Raw genomic sequence first — 17,554 nt, 5'->3', positions numbered from 1 at the left:
CGTTTCAATAACAGATTCCTATTGCCAAATAGCAGCCACGCACGCACACGAAAGTCAAGCAACAAATAGAATTTCAAAAGGTCTGAATACTGATTGTTTTCTTCAAAGAGCATATTTCAACAGATGATTGAACTTGTCGAAATGTTGAATCTATATTTGCTTTCTACTTGAATTATTCTTATCGTGGAGTGAGTGTTGAATCTATATGTACTTTTTACTTCAATTATCCTCATCGTGGAGTGAGTGAGTTGGGTTTTACGCCGCTTTTACCAATAGTCCGTCCAGCAATATCGCGGCGGGCGACATCAAGGATGCGCTTCACACAATTTACCAATGAATGCTTTGCGATCCAACAGTTCTACTGGACTACTACTTGGCATCGTCGACCCGTGAAGATCCGGGGTAGAATAGGTCTTCAGCAACCCATGCTTGCCGTAAAAGGCGACCGTGCTTGTCGTAAGATGCGACTATCGGGATCGGGTGGTCAGGCTCGCTGACTTGGTCCATGTATGTCATCGTATCCCAATTGAGTGGATCGGTGCTCATGATATCAATCACTAGATTGTTTGGTCCAGACTCGATTATTTACAAACCGTCGTCATCTAGCTGGAATATTGCTGAGTGCGGCGTAAAACAACAAACCAACATGAACAGAGTAGTTGGTAGTTGAGTCATCTTAGGGACGACCATTTGATAACCTGGGGATAGGTTATTATTTCAGTGAGTGAGTGAGTCAGTGGGGTTTAACGCCGCTTTTAACATTATTCCAGTTATATCACGGCGTGTCAGCTAAATGTGGGAGGAAAGCCCGAAGTGATGCAGGTCTCAGGCGTTGACCACTTCGGTGAAACCCACGAGCATGGGTATGGTGCTGACAAACCTAAGAACATAACCGGGGCGAACCGGGATTCCAACCCACAATCATAGGTTTCTGGCGTGACCAAAGGGACGCAGCTCTGCACAGCGAATTGCGGCGCCTTAGACGACTGGGCCACCTGTGCCCCCTATTATTTCAGTTACAGCTGCAAATCCAGATATTTATATTAAGTAAAACTATGAGCCTGAATGTGATTCTTAAGAAAGACACTTTGCAACAATGTAATTATTGTGGCAGACAAGCCCTTTTTCAACTGTTCAATCATTTCCTTGAACAACAAAAAATCCCAGCATTTCCCCACCTTCTGCCAGGAGGGCGGAGGGTCAGTGACTCGATCCCCGACTTCGTCAAAACAAAAAGCGTTAAAAAAATTGTTAACCCTCCCTTGAGCTCGGCATAAAGGGGAATAAAACAAGGACTTGTGGTCACTATACTGTGTCTGATGGGAGAGTCCACGTTAAACTGCGGCATGGTATCTCAGTGGGCTACGGCTGTAAAACCCGCATATGTGCAATAACCATGAACGCGACGTTAAACGCCATTTTACCTCAGCAATACCCCCCGTCAAAAGTATCGAACCACCAAAGTCGAAGTGGAATTAAAAGTTCATTTTCAATGTAAACATGTTCAAGTGGTACACAGTGTGCTGACACATCTGCCTGTAGAATGGCAGCCGACCCGTGAAGATTCCGGGGTAGAGTAGGTCTTCAGCAACCCATACTCGCCCTAAAAGGCGACTATGCTTGTCGTAAAAGGCGACTAACGGGATCGGGTGGTCAGGCTCGCTGACTTGGTTGATATATGCCATCGATCCAAATTGCGTGGGTCGATGCTCATGATGTCAATCACTGGATTGTCTGGTCCAGACTCGATTATTTTACAGACCCTATTTCACGGGCCTCAGAAATATGAACCCATGGCATGTTTGGGATCGTAGGTTTGTGGCGCGCATAGGGGACACAACTCCGCCACTCACGCCTGAATCATCTGACAGTTCTGGAAGATGTCTGGAGACACTTGTTTGACACGGACACGGGTATATGCAGGGTGTAGTCATATAGCTGCAATATAGCTGCCTTCGACCAATCTGGCTTGGAATTGATCTTCAGCAAACCATGCCTCTCGTAAAAGGCGACAAGCGGTAGTCGTAAAAGGTAGTCAGACTCTACTTAGTTGATGCATGTCATCGTATCCTAATAGCGTAGATCCATGCTCATGATGTCAGTCACAGGATTGTCTGGTCCAGACTCGATTATTTACAGACTGCCGTCATATTGGCATATTGCTGTGTGCGGCGTTAAACAACAAACAAACGGGACTTCGACGTAAAACAACAAAGACATAAACACGGCTTAACGTACGTAGAGGCGAGGTCAGACCAGTAGGAGTAATTAAGACCAGACCGTGCGCCCAGGTGGTGGTTACTTGTGTTAGGTATTCATAGGGTCAGTGAGGATGCTCTATCACTCTGCTTCATCCGTAAAAATAGAAACTCCGAGAATATCAGTATATCCCTGGGGCCGTTTATTTAAAACCTTTGGCTTAAACCCATACTTTGGCTTCGTATCCATTCACGATGTTGGGTACCTGATTTGCATGTAATCTGACACGTTTGAAAAGTCAAATCACAAAATATGACTGTTTTTATTGAAGTCTTAACCCAATCAGGGGACTAAAATAGTATTAAATTATTTTCCCCTTTTGTGAGTGAGTGAGTATGGTTTAACGCCGCTTTTAGCAACGTTACAGCAATATCACGGCGGGGGACACCTGAAATGGGCTTCACACATTGTACCCGTGTCGGGTATCGAATGTTCCCATTCGAGTTTAAAACCCTATTGCCCTGGTGAACCTGCGTTGACCAAGGTATAGCCCGAGTTAACTTTGGTCGACCAATTTTAGAACATGTTAACCGATTGACGTCATACGTGGACGATTGACCAACACTGCCCATGCCTACTGAACCCCTGGGGTGTGGCACTCTGGTGAGGAACCGCCCAGTGGCGTCATCGTTAAAGCTAATCAGTCGTATAGATTAATTCAATCATGATAAAAACATTTCAATGAATATGTACAACATAATTAACCAGGGATTTATACTTTATATGTTTTCTGATGTACATTATAATTTCTTTTTTGTTGAAATAAAGACTTTAGAATTAATAATGCAGCTTTGATATTATTGATTTTTCTCTGGTAGTGTTCAACGCCTTATTGTCAACATTCTTGTCGCTTTAACATGCATTACACAGAAAGGGTTCAGGGCAGCATTGTCAGGCAATTAAACACTTGGTAACCTCTCATAGATGTCTTACACAGCAATACACATGACGGTAGTCTTTCTCCTTCTGTCAGCCCTCTGGTATTACACGATTTGCATCGGAGGTTGTATTTTATGCAGGCGGTTTCGTCTTCCGCCCTAAGGTATGCTTGGTTAACTCCGTCTAATTCAGTTTGGTCAACCCTGGTGGTCAGAAATGCATTACCTCAGCTGACTCAACTTAACTCGGGTTTTATTAATCAAACGCACACAGTGATTGATAGTAAGAGCTCCACGCTGTCGAACCTCGATGTGACGCCATGGAACAAGTTGAAGAGCTGACTACCGGTCAGGTTAATCTCTTCGTACGACATTGGTCGCATTGCATTGGTTATTGGCATCGATTACCGGGGACCGATTCTGACAAGGAATCCCCACGGAATCTTTTCGGAATAACACGAGTTGGAGGTTAAGCGAGACCACCAAGTCACCAAACTATACGGTTTAGACATTCTGAATATTCTGTGATGAAAAGAGAACAACTCTGATTGAATTCTAATATTGGTTTATAAGTTCATACAACAATTCGCTATTGATTAATTATTGATAGACGGAAGATGAGTCGTCAGACCACAGTTGTCTCTGAAACCTATAATGTAAACGACATATTGCTGCATGTATGATTCATACCACGTCAGACCAACGATGAATACATGACCTTTTGACATAGATGGGCTATAAATTTGTTGAGGGTGATTATTTGAGTCTGAAATATTACACCCGAAAAAGAATTAAGCATATCTATATATTTCCATATTAGATAGATATTATTTTTTTCAAATCGTGTCCTGTATTATATTTCTTACAAAGCATATTTAGTTTTGTTTACAAAGTGAAACATATTTTAATGCCAAAATCAATTATCTTTTTGCACCTATTGTTAGACATGTGGAGGAAATTTCCAAATTTGACCATCAGCTCGCTATTTCGTCTTTTACCGTATGTTAAAGTGCTTTTTCCCAGATGAACAATTGACGCGCACTTGCATGTGTTTGTGACGGGTACCACTGGTGGGGTAGGGCACCTGGTATCATTACTATATAATCTTGTGTGTTTTGTTAGTTTTGTCGCTCCTAATTATGATTATGCAAATGTTTCTTTTTGCTTACATTTGTTTCACAACAATAGCTTGGTAAACATCCTTTCAATAGTGTCCTGCTTCCTTGCATCATATGAAATAGCCCAGTACTGGAGGAACAGTGTTCCTTTGAAAAAACGTATGTCCGATGCAATTCCCTATTTTGTCATGTACCATATGTTCCCGTGGTTTTTTTCAGTAGAACAATTCACTTGCCTTAGAATGTGTTTGTTTTGGGATTCAAACCATACTTTCTAGATTATGTAAGTAATAAGAACAAGTTGTCCCTCTAAGAGACTGGAGTCCTTAGATCTAGACTTGCCTATTAGGGGGATAAAATTATTACACATCCATGGACTTTTCTTTTAGTACAGCCTTGGAGCAAGGCTCGAGAGAGAGGAAGTTATGACCCTTTGAAGACAAAGTCTTTGCCCCTTGCACCATGGTGTTGTGTAGGTACTCCACAATACACCAGCCTCTATCAGTCCGTATAATATCTTTAGGCCTTTAATTTCAAGTGAACAATTGACTTGCCTTTGCAAGTGTTTGTGACAGATGACACCGATGGGTCAGGATACGTTCACCTTTTCGCAAACCTGGCATCGTCACTATTTGATAGCGATTCATAAACACGTGCTCATGATACAGTCGGAATCATACAATCGACTCTGGCAGAGGTTTCTTATGAATATGGAAAGGGTTTTTGTCGCTTTTATTTATACCAACTACAACCAAGATGTATCGGTGGCTGCTCGGACAATGTCAAAATGACATCAATGTCGTATGTAGATATTTTCAAAAGGTGTTAGGTTAACGTGATGGATTTGATCATGATAAAGCACATGGCATTCCCTTTCATGAGTTCATTTTCATTTGAGCCACAATTCATACAATGTATGGTGATATCGGTTACAGAGAATATATTCATCCGCTACAGGATCCCACGTGTTTAACAGCACCGCAGCCGAGTGAACAAGTGCACAACATCTTGCCGCAACGTGTGGGAGTAGTATTTCCTCAAATTCATTTCCCAATTAATCAACCCACCCATGAACGACCAAAAAGCACATGGCCACCTACCACAGGGACAACGCCTAATAATCAACATCGAATCAGTAAGCTAAAATAATTAGCACTCATACCAAGAAGGCCTGTTAAATTAATCTTGTCAGTTGGCCATTTGTTACCATCAAATTCCTTGTTTCATCGTCTTCTTTGACCTCGTTGTGACGTCGTGGGCAAAGGCGGTGGAGTTGAAACGTTGACGTGCAACGTTGCTCTCTACGACGATTATAGACAAGGTGATGAATTATTGAGATGGCACTTCATCAGTCGCCTGACTTAAATGGCCTGATATTAAACTGCGAGCCCACAGACTTCAAGAGAGGAGTACCCGTTTGGACGGCCCCATCAGACTCCGCGTTATGGGTAAGTTGCTTTCCCTCTATTTCATCCTGTTCTGCGAACTTTGAACATTTTTAGTGTTGTTTTTTTTTTACGACTTTAGTATCAATAAGTTCAAATCCATTTATTTCCTGTAATTTGGTAGGTTAGTTCTAAAATATATTTTCGTTTTTCTCTCTTGTATGTATAAATTGACATTAGCATCAATGGGACAATGTGATAAGACTTAGTATCATTTAGTTTATCGATTTTCTTGAATTTGGCTGTTATAAACTAGTTAAAAAAGTTATTCCAACAAATTCTTATTTGACCCAAGTCGTACAGTTATTTTAAATGCATAATGTAACAGCAACTGTTTGATATTATCTTGCTGTCATAAAGTTTAAAAACAAACTGGAATAAGCAATTCAAAATCAGTTCTATGAATTCGTTTACATATCCTCAATTTGACCAAGTTATATATATAATAGCACATGCAGAACACATAGCAGGACAAGTAGTTGTGTCTTTTTTTGCATCTATAAAGTTTATGAATTTGAAAATAAACAATTTTGAATAAGTTCTAAGAATTCATTTTGCCAATTCAAAAAATGTATAAACATGTTTTACGTCTAAATCGCGTGCGTATCAACTGAATAATTAGCAGTGTAATAGTATTTTATGTATAGGATTTTCATTCAAACTATATTTTTTTAGCAAATTAATCAAAGTTTTGAAAAAAAATTCAACGATATTTTGTAACCTAATCCCAATTTGTAACTTACACATCTTCACAACAATACCGATAGATTTTATGTTGTCTACGTGATATCTTCCCCCTGCTTTGACTGTTTTCCTATTTCCCAGTACTTGAACCCCTGTTTCGGTCCTGATGCGAGGGCATCGTTGTTTATCAGTTTGGAATGATGTGAACCCATGATGATTGCTTTCCAATGAACGAACACTTAAAGAAAATTGGAATAGCTAAAAGATGGCCAAGTTTCAATGAATCGTAATCGTCGGCAGTTCCAAACAAGATGAGGAAATTTTTTTTTTTTTCAAGTACAACACTCATTCTATCCGCGACTTTTCAACAGATTGCTAAATTTCTGTAAATGCTGAAAAAGAGTTAACTTTCATACAATTTCGTAATTTTGTTCAAATCCATTGCGGCCCCCCGCAGTGTTACACGTGCCGGATACAAAATAATATCGTTACCTTATCGCTTGAAACTGTTATATATAAATTCAGGAAGTATGAATCAATACTGACTCGTGCATTTATGTTTGTTGGTTGTTTTTTTTTTTTATTTTAAATGTTTGCAACGGTAAAAGTGAAAAGGTAGAACCGTCAACTTACGTGATTTCCATCCACATGATATCATGGCCAACATGAAAGTCTCTCCTATGACACTCTTGTCTCCTGTAACAAGTAAGGCCTGTTTTAATTATTGAGATTACAGAGCTTTCCAAACTCGTAGGTCAAAATATATTAAAATAAATGTTTAGATTTAAAAATATGTGTACCTGAAAAGCCGTATTTAGCAAGTGACCGTAGAGTTCCAGAAGTCAATCCTGAACTGTATTAATTGTGATCTCTTAAACGTATTGTTCACATTCCCTCTTTTCAAAGCAAATTGGGGGTGGGGGGGGGCAGTCGTCTAAGGCGCCGCAATTCTCTGTGCAGTGTTGCGTCCTTTGGGCACGTCAGAAATCCATGGTCGTGTATTCGAGCCTCGGTCTACCCGATTATGTTCGAGTCGAGGGTGGTCAGCACCACACCCTTGCCCGTGGGTTTCTCCAAAGTAATAAACGTCTGTGACCTGCGTCACTTCGGGCTTTCCTCCCACATTAAGCTGACACGCCGTGATAGAAATTGAATACTGTTCATAGCAGCGTTAAATAAAAAATCACTCAAACATGCATCGTCTAGCACCATCTTGTACCAACAGTGACAACGGCCTTTATACTAAATGTTACTACCATGGTCAGATAAGCATAGTCTAGACAAATCAAAAACGACCATTTTCTGTTGTGTTTTCTTGAAAATAAAGATCGGTTTCTCCAAATGAACACGATTGCCCTGTTAAATCAGAAGCAAGCATGGACTTGATATCTCTGATTATGAATCACTGAATGTTTTCTGAAACCCTTCGTCCTTGAGTGGATGACGGCCAGATACCGTCGTCTCCACATCGGAGTGAATTATACCTAAAGAACAATCAAATAACATTATCTGAAAGTATATTTAAGAGGATGTGCAAAAACGATGTAGGATTAAATTTACATAATAATTAAGATGACACGACCAGGAGTCTGTCTAGTGCAAGCAGCAGTCGTATATAATCTTTTTTAAACTTTTAAGAAACTGCGCGTCATACATTCTCTACATTATTTACTTGTGCAGAAAATAAGAATTTCCAAATCCAAATGACGTTATTACAAGGTTAAAAAACGCTACAAAAACTACTCCAGCGCCAGCTTAGCATAAACGTTAATCCTTCTTAACATATGCTATCAGCCAATCAATACTGTAAATGCGTTCTGCAATAACTCTAAGTCAACTTTCTCTATATGCTGTGTCTCTGTTGTTTCAGCTCACTTCGGCGCCGTGTACAAAGTTGCCGTGCTGTTACTGGCGTCCCTGCTGGTGGTGCAAGACTTCAGACCGTCCCAAGCTCAGTGGGCACAGACAAATGGCTGGGGAGGGGCGGGGGTTGGTAAGCGTATGTTCACTCCCCCCGATCTATCCGGACCCTGCCGAGTGGACCCGTATGTGGCTCTCCTCATCTCAAGACTTGCAAAGGTAGTATTCAATACGAACTGAGTCTTTCCAAACACGTGTTATTGTATTTGTTCGTTTGAAATAGGCATATGACTCAAATAGTTTCCACACAGAAGCGACCACTAACGTGGTGCCGTGAAAAGACCGCCTGTCCGGAGTGCGCAGGTTCGATCCCCGGCCGCGTAATTGCAGAATTTGTTTAAAGCCGCTATTCGTTTTTACCCTGTCTGGCGTTCGGTATAAATAAATAGAGAATCTCACCCGAGTGTCTTTTGATATCAAATATATCAACACAAAGTTGATAAAAGTGGGAAAACTCCGAGGCTTGTCGAGGATTTTTTCCACTTTTATCAACGAGTGTTGATATATTTGATATCAAAAGACACGAGGGTGAGATTTTATTTATCATCCAACATCATTCTTCCAACTTCTTCAGTTTGTTGACAGTAATAAGCAGTGTAAAAAGTACAGCTGACAGTTTCAGTAGCGGAGCCATTGGTGATGTCATTTGATTGTGACGTCATGGTAACCAATGACATCACAATGGTCTGCAAAGAATTGTGATGCAATTTCATTGCAGCAATATCTATAGTGTAGATCGCTTGATCTCACCCAAGCGATATCTCCCGCGGAAGCCAGTTTTGGATGATAAATCAAGGATAGGTCTATGTAATGTGTCTGGGTGGGATATCCATGTTAAACTGCGGCATGGTATCACAATAGCTTAGCACTATAAAACCGGCATTGGTCCAAACTAGTACAAGCAGCCACACACAAGTACATGCACGTCGCTTTATAAGATCAATAAAAGTGGTAGAGCGTCCGCCCGGAGAGCGATAAGATCCACTCCGACGACTTGAGCCGTTGCTCATGCTGTCTGCCAATGATTTGTCTTGCCCAGTATCCAAGGTGTTTTATTTTCAATTCTTGAACAGAATCAGTAAATACGCCATCGTATGACCGGATTGTCTGGTCCATCACTTGATTGCCTGGTTTGTTGACAGGCCGCCATTGCATTGCAGGATTACTGTTGTGTGGCGTCAGGCAACAAATTGTTACTTTTTTATGCAGATTGTTTAAGTGTCGGACGCTACCGGTAGGACAACCAACATACTTACCCTTTTCGCGAGCACCCGATGTCGTCGCTGGTTTTCGGGAGTCCATACATGTAGATTTCACCGCTATTTTTCCTTTTACTCCCGCTTGATTATGCCCGGTGTTTCGGCGGATAATCGAGACTGGTTGTTATTTGGCGTTGAGGTTTTGTTTATATAATTGCCATGCTCTCCTTCGTTAAAAGTGGGGCGGTCGGGTAGCCTAGTGGTTAAGCGTTCGCTCATCACGCCGAAAACCCGGGTTTCTTTCCCGACATGAGTACAATGTGTGAAGCCCATTTCTCGGAGTCATTATACTGTGTCTGATTGGGGTATTTATGTTAAAATGCAGCATGATAACTAAGGGAGCTAGCACTATAAATCGGCATCAGTCCGGACTAGTACAAGCAGCCACACAAACACACACACGTACATGCACGTCGCTATATAAGTGCAATAATCTTGGACGCGACGTTAAACTCTATTTAACGTCACTTCACCTCAGACTCGACATTCAATAGATGGTTGGGATACCACTAGAACAGTGTGCCGTCAAAAAACATTCGGGGGGCACTGGTGGCCCAGTGGTCTAAGGCGCCGCGATTCGCTGTGCAGAGTTTCTTCCCTTGGGCACGCCAGAAACCTATGATTGTGTGTTCGAATCCCGGTTCGACCCGATTATGTTTCTAAGTTTGTCAGCACCATACCCGTGCTCTTAGGTTTCACCGAAATGGTAAACGTCTGAGACCTGCTTCACTTCGGGCTTTCCTCCCACACTAAGCTGACACGCCGTGAAATAACTGGAATACTGTTAAAAGCGGAGTTAAACCCAACTCACCCACTCAAAACACATTCACTTACTCGCTTGACGATAATTAACTATGCATATAGTCCTGATAACTCGAATGGCGAAAATATGAATACCTTCTCGTAATGTTCTTGCTTCCTCCCATTTTGTAAGTATTCAGAAAACAAAATTATTTATCAATAACGATTACCGAGCAACCACCCTCCTTCGAAATGCCAAATACACATGATTTTACATTACCTACCAAGGAAACTACGGATATGTTTCAGAATATATGTAGGTTGAACGTTTTCTGTGTTACTTTTAAGGCGAATGTTTATATCATCGCCTAGGCTTGCCTGATACTTTCGCGTCGCGGTCTTGCATTTCCACTTTCGATCAATACGTGTTGTTCAATACTGGCGATTCTTCTGTATCCAGGGCCGCCTCCCTGGTCTAGTGGTAGAGCGTCCGCCCGTAGAGCGGAAGGTCCGGGGTTCGATCCCCGGCTGCGTCATATCAAAAGACGTTAAAAAATGGGACTTGTTGTTACCCTGTCTGGCGCTCGGCATTAAAGGGCTAAAACAAGGACTGGTCGGCTCGGAGTCAGTATACTGTGTCTGAGTGGGGCATTCACGTTAAACTGCGGCATGGTATCAGTCCGGACTAGTACAAGCAGCCATACACACACACACACACACACGAACACACACACACGTGCATGCACCTTTGCTATGTAAGTGCAATAAACTTGGACGCGACGTTAAACCTCACCTCACCTCACCTCACCTCACCTCACCTCACCTCCTGTATCCAGAGTGAGTGAGTGTTGTTTTACTCGATTCTAATATTCTAGCAATATGACGATGTGCTTCACACATATAAACACGTAGGCAATTGAACCGGGTTTTGCTCGTGACGAGAAACTACCAGAATACCGTACAACACCATACAGATCCTTTGGGCTTTGTACGCTTACAGTGAAAGTTGTTCATGGAAGAATGCCAGTGCATTCTTGGACTCATCATAAATAAATATGACGGTTTTGTGAGTAGGAAATATTCCGACATTCATCTCCTCGTTAACCATCCAGTTCCCCGTCCTCCGAACATTTTCGAACTAAGTTCTATATATTCTTTGTCTCTAAAGCACTTCAAGTCTTTCCACGCCATATATTTCTACATAACCTATTCCCTGTCTTATTGATCTGGTATTGGTAACTGATTATCGACCTCATTAATACCTTATATCGATGACAGAGTATTGTATTAACAGTCTTGTACCACATTATCAAATATTTACAGGGACCTGTCAATTCTACAATAACATTCGACAGACACTACCAGGTTAACCTTGGTCGTTCTCAATATCCCATCAATTATATATGTGTATGCAAATGTAATGAACACAGTTCGTGCTCAACCAGGATATGAAGTCTTAGAATGCACCTGCACATTTTAGTGATGAGTGACATGGCATAATGAAATTGACAAGGCTGTAGCGTAGATATTGTGTGGCTGACGCAATAAGCATTGTGACGTCACAATTGATAGACTTTATGACGCTGCTTCCGCTGCCAGAGTTCTTTGGATTTGTTTTGATGAATAAGAAACATTTGTTTCACATTTAGCTGTTACATAATTACTTTTAAAGTTCAATTTGTCTTACTTATACAAACAACGACATTAACATTTGAAGTCTGATTAGTTCACGGTTGTGAATGTCAAAAATGTAACATCGCTATAAAATATACTTGGTATCGTAATATCTCGCTCTTTCATCGCCTTCGCGTTTAAGCTGGAATTGGCAAAGGTAAAAATCATCTGCATTTAGTTTTGATATTCAATCGCGTTGGCTGAAATATTAAAATGAGTAAACTTATTCAAAATCTCATGGCGAATCAGAACTGGGCTTCACGCTTGTGGAGTATGGAACTTGGTCATTCGGCGTGACAATCAACGTTTGAATCAGTAGGCTTACCAACAATCACCTTGACGATGAAGGGTACTTTACATAAGGTAGAGTTTAGGCAACAATGGTGTCAAGTTTATCAGAGTTTGAGGTAACCAAAGTGTCAAGGTCATCACAGTTTCAGGGGTGCACGGCTGACCCAGTCGTCCAAGGCGCTGCAATTCGCTGGGCAGAGTTGCGTCCCTTGGGCACGCCAGAAACCTATGATTGTGGGTTCGAATCCCGGTTCGACGCGATTATGTTTCTTGATTTGTCAGCACCATACCCGTGCTCGTGGGTTTTACCGAAGTGGTCAATGTCTAAGACCTGCATCAGTTCGGGCTTTCCTCCCACATTAGGCTGACACGCCGTGATATAACTGGAACATTGTTAAAGAATTATTACAGTGTCAGGGTTATCATTATTTCTGGGTTAGTGGAGTTGCAGGGAGACTAGACATGACGATTGCACCTAACTATCTGTGTTTGGGATATGAAGATGTATTACCTTTGTCTCGTTTTCGACAGATAGAAGCAGAGCGGCTGCGGAACTGTGACTTATCGTCATCGTTCGGCGCAGATGATTCCAAATGAGGTATGTTCTTTCCACCATCAGCAGCAGTAACCAATCCCTGCTTCAATGTGATGTGTTCTTTTCAACAGCATCAGTAAATAATGCGACAAAACCCGTCACCATGCTCTTAAGAAATATCTCCTTTCGTGGGCATGTGTTTATGAGTCACCATCAAACAGTAAAGATACAAGGTGGTCCTGAAATCCTGCCCCACCGGTGGCACGCTTCACAAACACATGCAAAGGCAAGTCAATTGTTCACCTGAAAACACACGGGAACATGGTACAAGTCAAAATAGCGAAATGAATAGGACATCTTTTTTGTCAACTAATACGTCAAATTTGGAATTTTCCTTAACATGTCTGCCATAAAACATTTTAAAAGTTTAATGAGTCTTTGAAGAGTTTAACCCTTATCAAACAACTTTTGAGCAAGAGCCGTATGACACTCTTTGAAATCTTCATAGAAAGAGCATGCTCGAAAAATTGGAAAAATTTAGTTAGTTTGTTTGTTTGTTTGTTTGTTGTTTAACGCCGCACTCAGGAATATTCCAGCATCATGAGCATCGATCCACGAATTTGGGATACGATGACATGCATCAACCAAGTCAGCAATCCTGACCACCCGATTACGTCGCCTCTTACAGCCAGCATGGGTTGCTGAAGACCTATTCTACCCCAGATCTTCACGGTCTTCAGCAACCCATGCTGGTCATAAGAGGCGACTAACAGGATCGGGTGGTCCGGCTTGCTGACTTGGTTGATGCATGTCATCGTATCCCAATTGCGTAGATCGATGCTCATGATGTCAGTAACTGGATTGCGTGGTCCAGACTCGAGTATTTACAAACCGCCGTCATATGGCCGGAATTATGCTGATTGCGGCGTTAACCAACAAACAAACAAACACTAGTTCATTTGCGGCGTTAAACATACAAACAACTTTCCATCAAAGGCAGTAAACAAACTCGGCTATGATGGGTTGTGTTTCCTAACTTCTTCCCCAGTATATACTCTCCATTAGAACTATCGATATTAAAGCAGACTTGTCGAGGTATACATAGATACAATACATCTCCGGTCGACAGGAGTCCGCTCCTTGGGTTCTTTTGAATGACAGATCTTACGTCATTAGAGCTATTCCTGATGCAACCCCCTTTAAATAGTCTCTTAGCTCCTTAGCACTCACAATATACTGTCTGGTCTATATGGCTTGAAGGGAAACACGGCCAATGTTATCAGGGTTAAAAAGTCGTAATCAGCAATAATCTTCACATTGCAGACAAACATGGCGGTAAACATGACAACTTCCGGTGCCTTCCAAGTCGCTCAGATGTGACTTCCGTCCACAACAGGAACTGATGACGACTGCCTTGATGGACGGATTAACCTCTCTTTCCAGACATCTACCATGCCATTTTAAAACCTGGACTTTACCTTGAACGTTGAAACGTTCAAAGCATAAATGATGTGACGCAAATTGATGTTTTATGTCAGTTGAATTATTCATTTTGTTTATTTCATTTGTTTTTGAATCTACTCTTCTCGTTTCCTTTATGTCTTCGCAAAACTTAATACTTCGTTACATGGACGTATATTCTGTAACACTGATGTTACGTTAGATGTCGTTGTCGACGTCTTCACGAACGACAGAAGAGATCAACTGTTGTGTTCATAACCTTCTGAGACAACTGTGGCATGTAGAGATAGATCCAAGAAAACCTAAACTATAAACTTGCGTGTTGTGTTGTCATTGCCTACTCACAGACGGACCGCCTCCGTCGTCTAGCTGATAGAGTTTTTGCCCGTGGTTCGATTCACTGTATCGTCATATCATAATACGTTAAAAATGTACTTGTTGTTACCCTGCCTGACGCTCGGCATTAAGGGTTTCAAACAAGGACTGGTCGGCTTGGAGTCTGTATACTGTATACTCCGAACAGGTACAAGCAGGAGCACACACACACACACACACACACACACACACACACACACACACACACACACGGTAATGTCAGCAACGATCGTCGGGGTACAATGACATCAATCAGCTAAAATCGCTAAAATTATATTAGACCCTCGAGGCTTCTATTTTCTCGGTCACAGTGAGCTTCATTCAAATCAGTATATCTGACTTCTTTATCTCGAAGTGCGCAATGCCATCTTCAGGCAAAAGAGAGTGTATATCTGGGTATAGTTTTATCGTCTTTGCTTTTGTTTGAATTGCCCCATGGATATCTTATGTTTGAATTTGTTTGTTTGTTTGTTGATTAACGCCGCACTCAGGAATAATCCAGCTATATGACGACGGTTTGGACCAGACAATCCAGTGATTGACATCATGATCATCGATCCATGCAATTGGAATACGATGACATGCATCAACCATGTCAGCGAGCCAGACCACCCATTCCCGTTAGTCGCCTCTTACATGCATAGTCGCCTTTTACGGCAAAAATGAGTTGACGGAGAGCTATTCTACCCCGGATATTCACGAGTCTCTCTGAGATTTTCTCATTGGCCATTCCACAAGGCACAATAACAAATGCACGTAGACCGGTAGACATAGGTCGCACTCCACGTCAGTCCCCTGTTCAATGGAAACGCCAGTCCAATCACTACTGTTCGTTGTGCATACATCGGGCAATTTGGTTCGCAGTGCCTTGTCGAGGTACGATGACACACTATATCAGCCAGGTAAAGAAGTGAGAGTAGAGGTTCTCAAGAGTAAATGGTTAGTTAATCCGAACATATTTTTCAAAATTTCACAGGACGATGATAAGAACAAAAAAAATAATTGAGACCAAATATACGGAAACTTTACCAAAAAGCTCAATATAATTAACTTTCAGGATGTAATTCGCCGCTGTCATGATCTAATATACCGCGCAGTTGATGAAAAGAACACATATCTATACACACGATAATGTCTCACACAACCACATGAACAGCGTCGAGGTTCGATGACACACCATATCAGCCATTTAAAGAAGTGAGAGTAGAGGTTCTCAAGAGGTCTGCTATAACATTTATCGTTGCCCCTTTATAAAAGCATGTTAAATATTTATAAGCATTAACTTATTGAGTATCATCCAGCGATAAACGGTGGTACATTCGGATTGCGTTCTAAGCTCCCTTGGGACTATACACCACAGATTGCCTGTTATGCCTCGGTGTTGCAATCAAATTATATAAGCTGAAAAGGGAATAATCCAAACTTTCTTACTTTCCAAAGGAGATTGTTTGGCATTGATGTACAGGAACTTGCTGTAGTATGGTTTGGGGACATTTGGTGTGTTTTAAATCGTTTTTTTTTGTTGTTTATTGCCTTACTCAACAATATTCCAGCAATATGATGGCGGCCTTTAATATTGGAATCTGGACCAGACAAGCCAGTGATTGATATTGTGGTACCTACGCCGTCTATGTAAGATGACACGCAATCAACCAAGCGAACATGACGGCGGTCTGTAAATAATCGAGTCTGGACCAGACAATCCAGTGATTGATATCATGAGCATCGATCCACGCAATTGGGATCGATGACATGCATCAACCAAGTCAGCGAGCCTGACCACCCGATCCCGTTAGTCGCCTCTTACGACAAGCATGGGTTGCTGAAGACCTATTCTTACCCGGATCTTCATGAAAATATGTACATGTATATCGGTATATATTGCTTTTGACTGATATCCATCATGATCACATTGAGACTAGATAGCCGAATGTGTAACTACAGGGCTTGGCAGGACCTCCTGTTTTGGTTTTGGTTTTTGGTAGGGTTGTTATTTAACGCCGCACTTAGCAATATTCCAACTTTATGACGGTCTGTAAATACTCGAGTCTGGACTAGACAATCCAGTGATTGACATCATAACCATCGATCTACTACACTATTAGGATATGTTGCCAAGAACTTGACTACCCGATCCCGTTAGTCATGTCTTACGACGAGCATGGGTTGCCGAAGACCAATTCTAACCCAGATCTGAACGGGTCCATTATGATCTTAGGTTTGTCAGCACCATACCCGCTCGTTGGTTTCACCAAAGTGGGAAACGTCTGAGACCCGCATCACTTCGGGTTTTCTTTCCACATTGAGGTTGGTTGGTTGGTTGGTTTGTTGTTTACTGCCGCACTCAGCATATTCCAGCTATATGACGGCGGTCTGTAAATAATCGAGTCTGAACCAGACAATCCAGTGATTAATATCATGAGCATCGATCCATGCAATTGGGACCGATGACATGCATCAACCAAGTCAGCGAGCCTGACCACCCGATCCCATTAGTCGCCTTTTACGACAAGCACAGTCACCTTTTACGGCAAGCATGGGTTGCTGAAGACTCCACATTGAGACGACACGCCGAAACTGCCATACAGTTTGAAGAAGCGTTAAACCTCACTCACTCACTTTGGTTAAAAGGTACATGTTTTTTGTCGATAACAGAAAATTAAAAGAATCATATCCAAGTTTAATCGCATGAGTTTTTATTGGAAAGGGTAATCCGCGGGAGACGAAAAATTAGGATTCGGTTGGAAAAACGTCTGGGAAGCATTTCAGGTGGCACATTGCCCACACTATTTGATCATGCTCCGACGGTGATGATCTGTGTCTCATATCGATCGATGCAGGCAGAGACTGTAGCAGTCGATAACGAGAATTCTAATATGTTATATTTTCCTGAACAAACTTTAACAAAAAGCCA

General features: G+C 41.7%; 1 protein-coding gene across 2 annotated transcripts; it reads left to right on the top strand.

Annotated features, from left to right (window-relative positions):
* The first annotated feature begins 5,651 nt into the window (after positions 1 to 5,651).
* On the top strand, positions 5,652 to 14,541 carry LOC139453149 (uncharacterized). 2 transcript variants are annotated; one of them, XM_071234777.1, is made up of 4 exons: positions 5,652 to 5,703; positions 8,255 to 8,463; positions 12,805 to 12,867; positions 14,128 to 14,541. In XM_071234777.1, the coding sequence occupies exons 1-4, from the start codon at positions 5,700 to 5,702 to the stop codon at positions 14,182 to 14,184; spliced, it is 333 nt and encodes a 110-aa protein (XP_071090878.1). In that variant the 5' UTR covers positions 5,652 to 5,699; the 3' UTR covers positions 14,185 to 14,541. The 2 variants fall into 2 exon arrangements, with proteins under 2 accessions (XP_071090878.1, XP_071090879.1); XM_071234778.1 differs by having other exon boundaries at positions 12,801 to 12,867; positions 14,128 to 14,145.
* Positions 14,542 to 17,554: the final 3,013 nt, after the last annotated feature.

Source organism: Haliotis cracherodii, unplaced genomic scaffold, assembly GCF_022045235.1.
Source record: "Haliotis cracherodii isolate W230 unplaced genomic scaffold, xgHalCrac1.p SCAF_9, whole genome shotgun sequence".
In the NCBI taxonomy this organism is placed as follows: Eukaryota; Metazoa; Mollusca; class Gastropoda; order Lepetellida; family Haliotidae; genus Haliotis; species Haliotis cracherodii.
The sequence above is the reverse complement of the archived record's forward strand: the minus strand, read 5'-3'. Positions and strand labels throughout refer to the sequence as shown.